The 12,131-nt window shown below is 34.5% G+C and overlaps 1 protein-coding gene across 25 annotated transcripts in view; it reads right to left on the bottom strand.

The window, feature by feature from the left end:
• Positions 1-12,131, bottom strand: part of BLTP1 (bridge-like lipid transfer protein family member 1) — a 101,163-nt gene that overhangs the window by 44,513 nt on the left and 44,519 nt on the right. For all 25 annotated transcript variants that reach the window (XR_014945892.1, XM_015861881.2, XM_085546883.1 and 22 more), the window contains exons 29-41: positions 11,729-11,799; positions 10,815-10,988; positions 10,378-10,498; positions 9,399-9,545; positions 8,906-9,033; positions 8,269-8,471; positions 6,252-6,449; positions 5,752-5,963; positions 5,257-5,408; positions 4,138-4,288; positions 2,946-3,098; positions 1,525-1,762; positions 403-551 (exon numbers count right to left, since the gene is read on the bottom strand). Coding sequence is in view for 24 of the 25 variants with exons in the window: in XM_015861881.2 (XP_015717367.2) it covers positions 403-551; positions 1,525-1,762; positions 2,946-3,098; positions 4,138-4,288; positions 5,257-5,408; positions 5,752-5,963; positions 6,252-6,449; positions 8,269-8,471; positions 8,906-9,033; positions 9,399-9,545; positions 10,378-10,498; positions 10,815-10,988; positions 11,729-11,799 (2,097 nt within the window). In the remaining variant the exon portion in view is untranslated. The remainder of the gene's footprint in view (positions 1-402; positions 552-1,524; positions 1,763-2,945; positions 3,099-4,137; positions 4,289-5,256; positions 5,409-5,751; positions 5,964-6,251; positions 6,450-8,268; positions 8,472-8,905; positions 9,034-9,398; positions 9,546-10,377; positions 10,499-10,814; positions 10,989-11,728; positions 11,800-12,131) is intronic.

Here is a 12,131-nt window from a genome sequence, read left to right on the forward strand (position 1 = left end):
AACAAAATCTTCCAGTTTTCTGATCAGTCTATGGATAGAAAAACAATGATACATCAGTTTTGCAAGCTACTGGAGCGCTTTGTCAACCTTAGATTTGAGATAACGAGAAACATTTCTGCTTCTATAAGCAGATTAAAAAGCCAGTGATTTGCAGCCTTAAATGACAAATACAAATGTTTTTAAGTTTGGTTCTGAAGTTCACTGGCAAGAAAAACAACAAAGAACAGAAATAGAATGGACACCAACTAATCAAACATCTCTTTTACAGGACAAGAAGCACTTTCTCTATGTATCAGTTACTTTTTCAGACCAGTACTCACTCACCTGCAGCCTACATAATTGATTCTAGACAGACCAGCTATAAACCATTTTTTCCCTCCGTGCACTATGCTGTAAGCTTACCTTTATTTTCAGTACAGAATCACTGTGAGTGTGAGTTTTGGACAGTTTCCTCATGATCTCAGCACCGGTAACAGGCCCAGAAGAGCCACTAGTAGGTGGAGGGCGATTAGCTGTTCCTTCCAAGAGCATTGTATGCTCGCTGACAGTAGCTGGAAGCAAGTAAACAATACTTCCTCAATTGTATGTATTACAGGGAATAAAGATTATCTAATATTACACACTTAATTACAAACAGTCGTGAACTTCCTGGTTCTGTTACATACCCACACATAGTTGTCTTGGGAATACTAAGACACATAAGAAAACATCAAACACAATTAAAATCTTTTTGTCTTTCCAACATCCTACAACATGGTAGAGATCCAAAATAAATGTGCTATAGTGCAGGTGAGCTCGCTTGCAATACTCCTGCTTATCTCCCTCTCCTAATCCATTTATAAGAGCCCTCACAGGGGACAGCATCCTCCACAGCACTCCTATTAACTTATTATATTTCTGAGGACAGTAAAACTGAATGGAGATGCTAAAGACACAAAATAACTGAGTTAACTCAAGACAGTTAAATAGATTGTTCTAATGACAGATATTTATGCCCTTCCTTCCAGTAGTTCTTAATTAACTGAGCTGTAAATCAACTGAAGAGACAGATGAATACTTTTTGTTACATTGGCAAGGTGTAAATTGGTAGTAGACATCTACCACAAAGTAGTAAAAATGGATAAAACAGAATTTATGAAAATATGTCTTCATAAAGGGAAGGTGGTAGACTTGAATTTGTTCCTGAGTGTTCATAGAATTGTGAGTTACAATCTTAGAATAAGATTATAATCTTAATGACAAAATTGTAATTGCAAGCTAACAAATAATAAAGTTGATGTATTTTGTGCTGTAAGACAAAGCATGTGAAACAAGACATGAGGTTTCCTGTTTTGCTTTACCCCAAATGGGATACAATTATAATATTATATTAACACTACAAACAGTGGTTTCAAAATGAAGATTTTATAAAAGAAGCTTGATGATTCTAAAGAAAGAATATAATATCTTCAAGGCATTAAATGCTTTGAGAGGAAGTTATTTGTCCCTATGAGCTTTTAGGAAGAGAGAAGAACACTAAAATACCTGCGTCAAATTCAAACTCTGCTCCGTCAGCACTTGTGTCACTCTGAAGACCGCCTCCATCCAATCCAAGCCCATCCTCGTGCTCACGGCAAACATTTGCATGCAGTTTCACAGGCTGAGTTGGTCTGTGTAAGCTGACACCTTTGAAGGCTGGTGTCACTACAATGAACTTCATCCACTGCCTCGCCAGGGCAACCAGACCCTTCTTTAAGGTAACTAAAGCAGGAAGGCCATCACTCTTAAAAAAAATTAACAAAAATGGATATCATAGTGTTTTAAAGTCAACTTAGCATCACAGAACTATTCTTTCAAAGACAAAATGCTCCTTTTCCTACAGGCATAAAATGGAAGTGTGCTGGCAGCACACAATTTCCATTTAAATATATGAAGTCAAAGCACTAAGAGACAAAAACCGCAGTCTCACCAAACACAACAAACACGTTAATTTACATGACCTGAGGATCGAGCCCAATGGGACAAGGATAAGCAACAGGAAACAGGATTATTAAATATGAAATGAAAAAGTATTTAAACAATTATAAAACTCTAAACTATGGACTGAAAATCAGAGCAGCCCTGGAGCGATTGCAGAAACAATTAAAAAATGAGGCTATGGGGTTTTTTGTTGATTAGCAGTCATTTGAAAACATAAATATGAGGTAAAAACATGGATTGTTTTGACTGCATCTCTGAACAGCACGAAAAAAAAGAAACAAATCAAAGTAAATAAACCAAACAGTGCTATTCTTGTCACAAATTGTGCTATTTCTGATCAGGAAAACAGTTCAACTCTGTCAGGCATGTAAACAGATTATGAAAATAACACATAATCAGGGACAAACACTCTTCCTTATGCCCAACACATTTGTCCAAACAATTATTTATCATTGCAATTCAGATATTTCCATTCTAAAGCCACCAAAAGACTACATCCTACAGTTTTAAAGGTTTCTACAATTCTAGCCTTTTGAAAATCATTAAGCTCTCTGCATTACTGAAGCATTTCTAAATGACAAGAAGTCTAGTTCTGAAGAGAATATGTGAAATATAGTCTAATTACTGCATGCACTTACATCAATAATTGAGATTTATTTCTTTTTAAAATCACAGATGCAATTTTTTACTACTTTGTCATTATCTTTAAGTAAAATGAAATTTGATTAAAAGGCCATTAACAATTTCAAATATATGCCCTTTTGTCTAGGATTTTGTACATAGTTAAGTAAAAAATAATGCATATACACAGGTCACACACACAGAAAAACAGCAGATCTAAAAGAAAATGATAAGGATATACAGCAGTTTGTGTTTTATTCCTCAATTTCTTAGCTTTCCATATATAGTTGCCTAATTCGAAACATTAGAATTGGTACATTTTAAACAAATATGCTGAGTTATTTACATTTTACAGAGTTACTCACCATAGTTGCATCCTCAATAATTGAGTAGTTTGCTTGGTGCAGGTAATGGTGCAATATGTTACACAGTAAACAGGAAGGATTTTCTTGCAAGAAACGAGCCACTTTGGTGAGCCTGTTGTACTTGCTTCTCAGAGGAAAGTGCACGCTTTTATTCTAGACAAAAATGCAATAGGTTTTCATTAATATACTTGCAAACAGAACGTGCATGTGAACAACAACTTCAGGTAACTTTTAGCACAATATCATTTTGAACTTCTACAATAAAATTCATGATATGTGGGTATCTAGCAGGATTTTAAAAGTGCTATATGAAAAATATAACATTTGAAGTTAATTTATACAGTAACAAAGTAAAAGGCAATGTTACTTCTGGACTAAAGGACAGACATGCATAGCTGGATAAGATTTCCAAAGGAACCATCTATTCTTAAAGAAAAAACACATGAAGCAAAATCCATAAGGGGAGTTTACATAGGGGACTGCTGCAAAGGTTGATTTTGAGACAAGCATAAAAGCTAGCCTGACACTAAGCTCTCAGTCTTGAACAAGATGGGATCTAAGCAGGTATTACCTCTCCAAGTCTTCCCACTAGGTGGTGCTAATTGAACCAACAGCAGAAAACTGCCTACACAAACACAAACTCTCCTTACCTAATCACATTAAGACCTGATTTGTCACAGGAGATTTACCAATCCTAGTTTTCAACAACAACAAAAACATCTATTTTGCTCTTCTTGCAAGAATTGGGTTTTTTTTGTTCTCCTTTCTTCTAGTGAAGGGATTTAATATGCATAATGATTTCATACACTGCAGGGGCACAAAAGTTCACATTTCTCTCCCAGAAGATAATCTGAATAACTCACAATTCAAACCTTCAAATTTCATAAATTATATCAGGTACCAGAGCTATACATCTTTCAAGAGACAGAATCTCCAATTTCACATGGAGAAGTGCTCCTGTGAGAAGCACAAGACATCATCACTAGTAATAGCTGATTTTGTTCCCCCTGCTTGAATATAGATTCTGTATGAAAAGCAAAGGCAGTAAATTCTTGTAACCAATTCATGCAAGTAAACCATCATAAAAGGCACAGCATGAAACTTACTGTGAAAATAATCAGATCTTGAAATGAATATATATAAAGAATTACACTGTTCTGATTTCCATGTTGGTTTTATAAAGTTCATTTACCTCTAATGCTTCTGTCATAATGCAACCCATAACAGCACAAATTCGCAGGGTTCCTTCAGTCTCTAGTTTATTTAAAGATGATTTTACTTGATCAATGGGAACAAGCCAAGCACCAACTGCAGGAGTTGCAGTACTCAGGAGGTTCAGCTGCCTAATGGAGGAAAATTAAACAAAAAAAAAATGAGGCATTCACATTCAGCAGCAGTAATTAGCAAGTCTTTCTACTACTATTATGAATTACTTTCAAACCAGTAAAATGCAAGAGAACAACGTTAAAAAGCAATGAATGTAAACTTATAACCCAGAAAATGACAACTTGCAGTAAGGACGTAATTCAGATTTTGTTTTACACACGCATCCAAGATTCCAGTCTCCTGCTGTCACTATGCCCCAGGTTTCCTATTTGCACTTTTTACTGCAATCATATAGTTTAAAATGATCAAAATTCATTTAATTCCAAATTAATTGTTATATAACATATCATGAATAATTTGTGCTGAAAGACTGAGGCAAAAACACTCAGGAAAAAAAAACATCTTCTAGTTTATTGCTGCATAGCAACAAAGGTTTGCTCTGTTATATCTTTATATTGTATTTATTCTATGCACATGTAAATACATTTATACCAAGTTCATTTTAAGCTTTAGAGATGCTTAAGTATCTATTATAGAGTATCTAACATTATAAATGTTCAAGCGTTCTTACATATACACTGTACAAATAACTCCTAGAAAGAGTGCAGCGGTAATAAAATCACTGTTTAAGAACTAGATTGAGAACTTAACTAGCAAGCGGTTCTCCTCTCTCCCATCTCTCCTACTCAAAATCAGCCTTCTTCTCTACTCCCCTCTTCTCCTTCATAAATATCATTCTCACTGTAAATGTTTCTTTTTCATTTTAATGAAATAATATCCAAAAATTTTCTATCAACACCTCCATACACATGATGGCAATTACAAACTGAAGCTAGAGTTACTGTGACATACATACATTCCAAAGCCATCTTTGCCAGAGAAGCGCCAATAATTACTGAAGTAACATTCAGAATCTACTAAATATGACTGTAATTTACCAAAGAAGAAATTATGCTATTTTCTTTCAAGTCAGGTAAAGTCATACCTTGAAAATACATGGGCTGGAGATCGTATGTTGGTGGGGGCTGCAAAGCTAAACCAAATTTCTTTGATTGTTAGCTTCATGCTGCAAGAGTCAGGTGGAGGAGGCATCAAAGGGATATCCTTTTTCAGATCATCAGATTCAACCCCTTCGTCCTTAAAATACAAAACATAGTCAAAAGTCTTTTCCAAATCAGTTAATGTTAAAAAGCAGTAACGTATCCTACAGTGCACTGTTTGCAATGAGCAGTTTCATATCATTGCATTCATATTTAGGCAAAGAAAAATAAAACTAATGCTCTCCAATAACTATTCCAAGACCCTACTAAAACACAGTAGCTTAAAGCTTAAAATTTAATGCACAAGCTGGGAGTTTGAATTCAGGTGGTACAACAACAAATCTATCAATTTTCAGTTTTAGACTACAAATTATAATCACCTTAAAGAAGTACAAACTAAAATCAGTTGTACTTATCTAAGTACATACTTACTTACATACCTGCTCATCTGAAACTGAGTTTCCATTAATATCTGAAGAGGGACTTATTCTATCACAAGGAAGGTTATCATCAGACACATCAGTATTATAGCCACTACCAGTTGGAGAATCTGAAGAGTTATTTGATGCAAGCAGTCCACCTCTCTCGGTTGCACTTGATTTACCCATGACTCCAAATGTATTATACAATACTGCACCAGACTGTCTTCCTCCTAAAAAAGCATACACACCAAAACTCTAAATATTTGCCATGCATATACTTCTATTGTTACATCCCATACCGTATTTAATAGTAGAAATATATGATTCTGATTAAACAAGACTAAAAATGTATTTGTTATAGAATCTACAGTGTTACGTGATTTATGTACAATAGCTGTATTATTTAGCATTACCTATATTCAGCAATTTTAATCTGTAATTCCTCAACCAGAAGACCCAGCAGCACAACTGTTACAAGTTTCATAAAACAAAGAATATGAAGCACACAATAGTGTTACCTTTTATAGTTAAGTTTTCAATTCCACATTCGAACATTATCCAACCCCACTTCTCTTGACTAGGACCAATTCGAGTTACATCGGGAACAGCTTGCTGGTCTGTTTCATCCACAAAAGTAAACTCATCCAACTCTTCCAAAGTAAAAAGAACTTTTGATTTCCCAAAAGGAATTGCTGTTATTGCACAAGTCCCGATATCTGGAAACAAATATGTTTAGCACCAATTACTAAATAAAAGAAAAACCTTACATCTTCAAATAGCAATCAAGTTTACATTTTTTGGAAGTGCTGCTTGTTTATTATAACTCAAATCAAATGGAAAAAAGATTTAAAAAATCCAACTACAAGCAATTTTTAAGAAGATGTATTGTTCTTCAAGTCTAAATATCTTTCTCCTAGAATGTTTATTTGGGCGGTGTAATTCCTAAGTGTGTAAAAGCAAGGAGTGAGTAACACCAAGTTCAACTTTCAAGACATTCCCAATCCTAACATAACTCCTCTCTTAATTATTTTTATAGTCATGGCTCCAAAGATATGCATACAAACAAGCTCTTGAGATTTTTATCTAGAAGCGGCAATCAGCCACAAATTATTTTGTCAAAAAAAATCCTACTAAGCACCTGAAGTTTTACAGCAAAATGTGATTGCAGTACTGACAGTGCTCCTGTATAAGACATGTGTGAGCAGAAATGTATGGGGGCATTAACTCTAGTGTACTCTACAGATATTTAAAAAGAAATTTCTGATTTTAATTTAAAGACTGTTTCTAGGTTGGAAGCATGACTATGTCTATAGGAAGACAATGAAAAGCACCAAGTCTCACTGGTTCCTAAGGGAACACAGACTTGCTGTCTAAGATCCTGGAGGGGACAATGCCACCTTGATTCCTTTGATATTAGGACACAGCCTAAATATAAATCCTTTCTTCGAGTGACATTTCTAAAGGAACATTTTAAATAATTTTGTAACTGCTTCATATTGCCTCTCACACAGAGTTAAATGCCCAATATCTGGGGAAAAGAACCATACTAAGTCAATTTTTATTCCACTCACAGAACTCTCTGCCTACGACTGATAACAGCAATCACTTTCATAGCATACGTGAAATGCTAAGTTCCCTAGAAAGACATTTCTCAAACCTTTTAAATAGAAGATGAGGTTTGCCAGTTAGAATAAAGAATTATCTGGTCTTCTTGATTATATGCAGCACACCTACCACAGAACACTACTGCCAAAATTTCATCTATAACTAAATTAATTTGAGCTCATCATTTTAATATTCTTCTACTGATTTTGTTTTCCTCCATTATTTGCTCACTAGTCTTAACCCAGGCTTTTTTTGTTGAGTGATCTTTAATCATCCTTATGTTAGAGAGTATCTCCATTCTCATGTCCTAGAGATTCTTTCATGGTACGAAGCAAAACTAGCTAATTAACTTCCTCTAGGGTCAGAGGTTATAGCAACTGAACTGAATTCATAATCTCTAGAAGGAACTACCTGAACACAAACAAGAATGAACACAATCAGGTAGATCTCATTTCCTATTTTATAGATATGGTTAAAAATCTACCACCTGTAAAGCTGAAATTGACAGTACAACAAGCATTTTATATCTTGAAAGAGCTACAAAGTACTAAGGAAACTGATAAGCGTAATTCATTCCCAGTATCAAGTGACAAAAAAAGGGCAGCTGAAAAGGAAAGATGAGCTGCAAGGAAAAGTCTAGGCATTAAATTTTACAAGCATATGTCCATCTTTACCATGTAACTACACAAACTGCTTAGAAATCCATCTTCATAGCTTTCACTCTGCCCACACTGAAATAAGTCTCTCAGTAAAATAACTGAATACAAGTCAGAGTAACCCATCCCAAAATTCTTTTAAGATTACCTGCAAAATTTCTAGGTTCAAGTGTCTTTTCATTTGTGTTGACAAAAAATGAGATGAAGGCAAACTATCACTACTTGCCTCTATAAAAAAATGTTATTTCCACAACTGAAAAACAATAATGTTTACCCGTTGTATCAAGCCCTCTAAGCTGTCCATGAACACGATGAATATTCAGTTTAGCAGCAATTTCTTTTCCTTTTTCTGCTCCAGCATTGGATCTCAGTGAGCCAGAAGACTGGGGCTGCATTTTACTGGCTTGGATGTAACGATCAAATGTGACAGAATTCCTCCCAATCTCTGCATTGTTTGAAGACTCCTCAACTATACCCCTTTGAATATAGAGGAGAAAAGACTATAAAGCAAATATCTGACAGATATGGTTCAATGGATTATTTGCGTTTTAAATTTCAAGTCCCACTGGCATAGCATATTAGAAATTCTTTGTAAGGCCATAAGACAATTACACTTTGATTAAAAAAATTAACTTTATTCTGTATGACAAAATTGAGAAAGAGTTAAAACTTAAGTTCCAAAATGATTACAGATGGGTTCCTCCACTTCTCAAAGAAATTGCACTTTTAATTAGACATTAGATGTTAATTTATAACATATGGAAGACACATTTTGTTGTTTAACTCTCTCACGACATATTTTTTAAATATTTCCCTTCGGAACTGCAAGCCACGTTTCAAAAGACCTGGCAGCACTTTAAGTTTAAATTAAAAGATTAAAAAAGCAACAAATAGTGACATTTTAATCTTACCTATTCATACGAACTTGTGTAGCAATTCGATCAAAGCACAAAGCGACTAATGAAACATGAGTCACAGTTTTGCCAGAAGAAACCCCTGGAGATTCATCAACAGATGCTTGCAGTAAACACAGGTTCACCTGAATGGAAAATTTCACCAAAGAGTAAATAAATTTAGAAAAACAGAATCACAGAATCGTGAATCACAGAAAACATGTTACGTCACAAACTTCTGATACAATCTTATTTTATAAGCAAGATAAGTGGTCTTATACTTCTCTTGAATATAATGAAGCTCTTAAAGATAAAAGACATCACTGATGTCTTTCCACACCTACATAACAAGATTAGGCATCTCCAAAACAGTCTACTCTATTCAAAACATTGATTACCTATCAAAAATACGTAGTTTCACTTACACTTTTTAGGAACTGACAGGGACTCAAAAATAAGGGTAATTTATGAGGTATACATCTACTAAATAAAGTCACTGAAAAGTTCTTACCTTTGGTACAGTAACGTTGGCCTGAAGGCCTTTAATTGTCACATTATCTTGCTTAAGTGAGAGATTTGTCTGTGCTGGTCCCTGGTTTGTTGTTCCTGTAGTAGTAGCATCTATTTTTGTTCCTCTAATATCCTGCTTAGAAGATAACTTGAAAGGGAAAAAAGGTTTTACCACTTAATAATTCATTCTCATTGAAAGTCAAAGCTCCTATGCTAAAGAACTTCAGAATAGTTTATCAGCACTGAAATACGAAGAGATTCTGACTTCATTTAATGCACAATGCCATGATTTCTAGAACAAGGAGTGCAGCGCTTATGTTATGTTTAGATCCCATGGGGTAGCAATGGTTTGAATTTTACATGTATCAGTTAAACTGAAAAAATGGTCATGAAGAAAATAAGTGTCAGTTATACTGCAAAGTCAAATAAACTCTAATTAAAAAAATATTAGCTTAGTCATTATGTTAGACAGGAAGAATTCTTAACTTTGCAGAGATACCGTACAACTATTTTCAAGCTAAATTAATTTTATAAGTTATCAGATGAACTGCAAGGAAAAGCACAGACTTTCACAGCTTTATATCAGCTTTCTTCTATTGCACAGACTCCCTTCCTGACTGCTCTAAATAATCAATTAGGTATTATGATATTATGCAATACATAAGAACGTCAGTAATACTAATTTCTAAGAAGAGAACATGACCTTAGGCAAATTGTTGTTGCTACTGACTAGATCCTCCAAAGGGAAAATAAACTTCAGAACCAAAAGTAAAGAATTTTCCAGTCATTGAACAACAGTTTGTAATAATTGACTGTGAAAATGTACATCAAGAAAAATATTAAATGTATTTCTAATTCATGTACTAGTTAAGTCCTGTACCTCAAAATACTGAATTCAATTAAATCTTTTTCTATGTAAAACAGCATAGAAAACAGCATTGTTCCAAAGCTTTGGATAATTTTCTTGTTCCCCTTCTTACATTTTCTGAGAAGCTTGTTTTACTATTCTGTACAGCATCTCGAAGAACTTTGCAATGAAGATCATCAACAATGGCTGCTGGATGTCGTGAGCTGGCACAGTGCACCATCGCTTCTATATACCTGTGAGAAAGAACAAACCCACAAAGGATGCTGAAACTTCCACTTTCACATAACACACCATGTGTAACACTTAACTAACACTGCAGAGAGACAAATTAATCTTCTGGCCTACAGAAAGTGCACTTCCCAGGTCAGCATAACACCCTTCTAGCTTTTTTACAGGAAATGCAGAATAATATTCAGTGTGCACTAGGCAATGCCATATCACTCGCATCTTATTCTTCTACCTAATCCTTCACTCAACTTAACAACTTTGATTTCAAACAGCATTTAGAATAATCAACCAACACTGAAGTAGCAAAAAAACCATAATTACCTGTCCAATGCCTCTGCTACAAGAGGAGTCAGAACTACATCTACAGTTCCTTTTACTTCTACTATTGCTGTTGTCCTTGTCTGGAAGACTGGATGATCTAATGTCCATTCTTCAGTTATAGTTTCATCATCTGTATTTTCTGCAGACTTCTTATCCAAAGGAGTATAAGGTGTACTAAACAAGTCAAATACATATTATTAATCTAAATTTGCAAAAAATATCAAGGGGAACATCAGTAAACACCTGTCTATTGTATGATTTTTTTTTAATACTTTAATAGAATTCCAACAGTACTAAAATATCGGTCTTCGATGGTAGATACAACTAAAGCAAGGGAAGAGCCTAAAGGCATTAGTAGAGTCAACTGCTTCATGCAATAAATAATGAGACCATTCAGAATAAAGTGATATGAGGTTCGAGTCACATACTAGAAGAAATTCATTGCCAGGAACAGTGTTTAACCAGACCTTCAGCTTGCAAAAATTCTTCTGAGGCACTCTTGGTATGATTTTAATACTCAATAAAGTGCATATAGCAAGAAGTTTATTTTTCTGCACAGCTCAGAAAGCACACAAATAAAATTCCAGGGCAAAGTTCTTAACAAGATTCAAGTTGTGCTTTGGGCAATGCAATTAACAACTGCTATAAGCACTTCCCAAAATTACCTAAGTAAACTGCAATTAACAGTCTTGAAAATAGGCAAGTGAAATCATCTGATGATTTCATTTTGACCCAAACCAAATGTCTTGCAATAATACACTTTGCTCTAAAACAGATCTGTACAGAAACTACTGCTACGAATCAAATTTTGAAAGGCCTAGAAAGAGTCAAAGTGTCTAATGAGTATCAGGCAAATCTTTTTCACTTTGAAAAAAAACCACATATGCTAATAAAGTTATGCAGTTTCAACTTACTTAGATGTTGATCCTGTAAGCTGCATGCCTCTGTCCAGTAACGAATTAGCTGTGAGACCCTGCTTAACAATCTAAGAGAAAAGTACAAAAACTATATTACATTCCTTCTGTATATGGAAAAAAAAACAAACCAACGAGTCTTCAAATTAGGACACTTCTTACAGGTTCTTTTAAAATAATCCCTTACACGTACATTTTCCAAAATAATGTAAAAACAACCTTTTCAGTTTCACTTCCTAAACTACTGGAGATATTAGATTACAAAATTCTTGCACATAATTGATTGAAAAGAAATAATCTATTAAAGGTTTGGAGGAACAGATAAAGCTTTTGCTACAGAGTGATAACAAGATTAATTTATAAATCTTAGATACTTATTATCTACCAAGTCATTTCCATTATG

This window comes from Coturnix japonica, chromosome 4, assembly GCF_054131305.1.
Source record: "Coturnix japonica strain WE chromosome 4, WE-NBRP24, whole genome shotgun sequence".
NCBI classification, from domain to species: domain Eukaryota; kingdom Metazoa; phylum Chordata; class Aves; order Galliformes; family Phasianidae; genus Coturnix; species Coturnix japonica.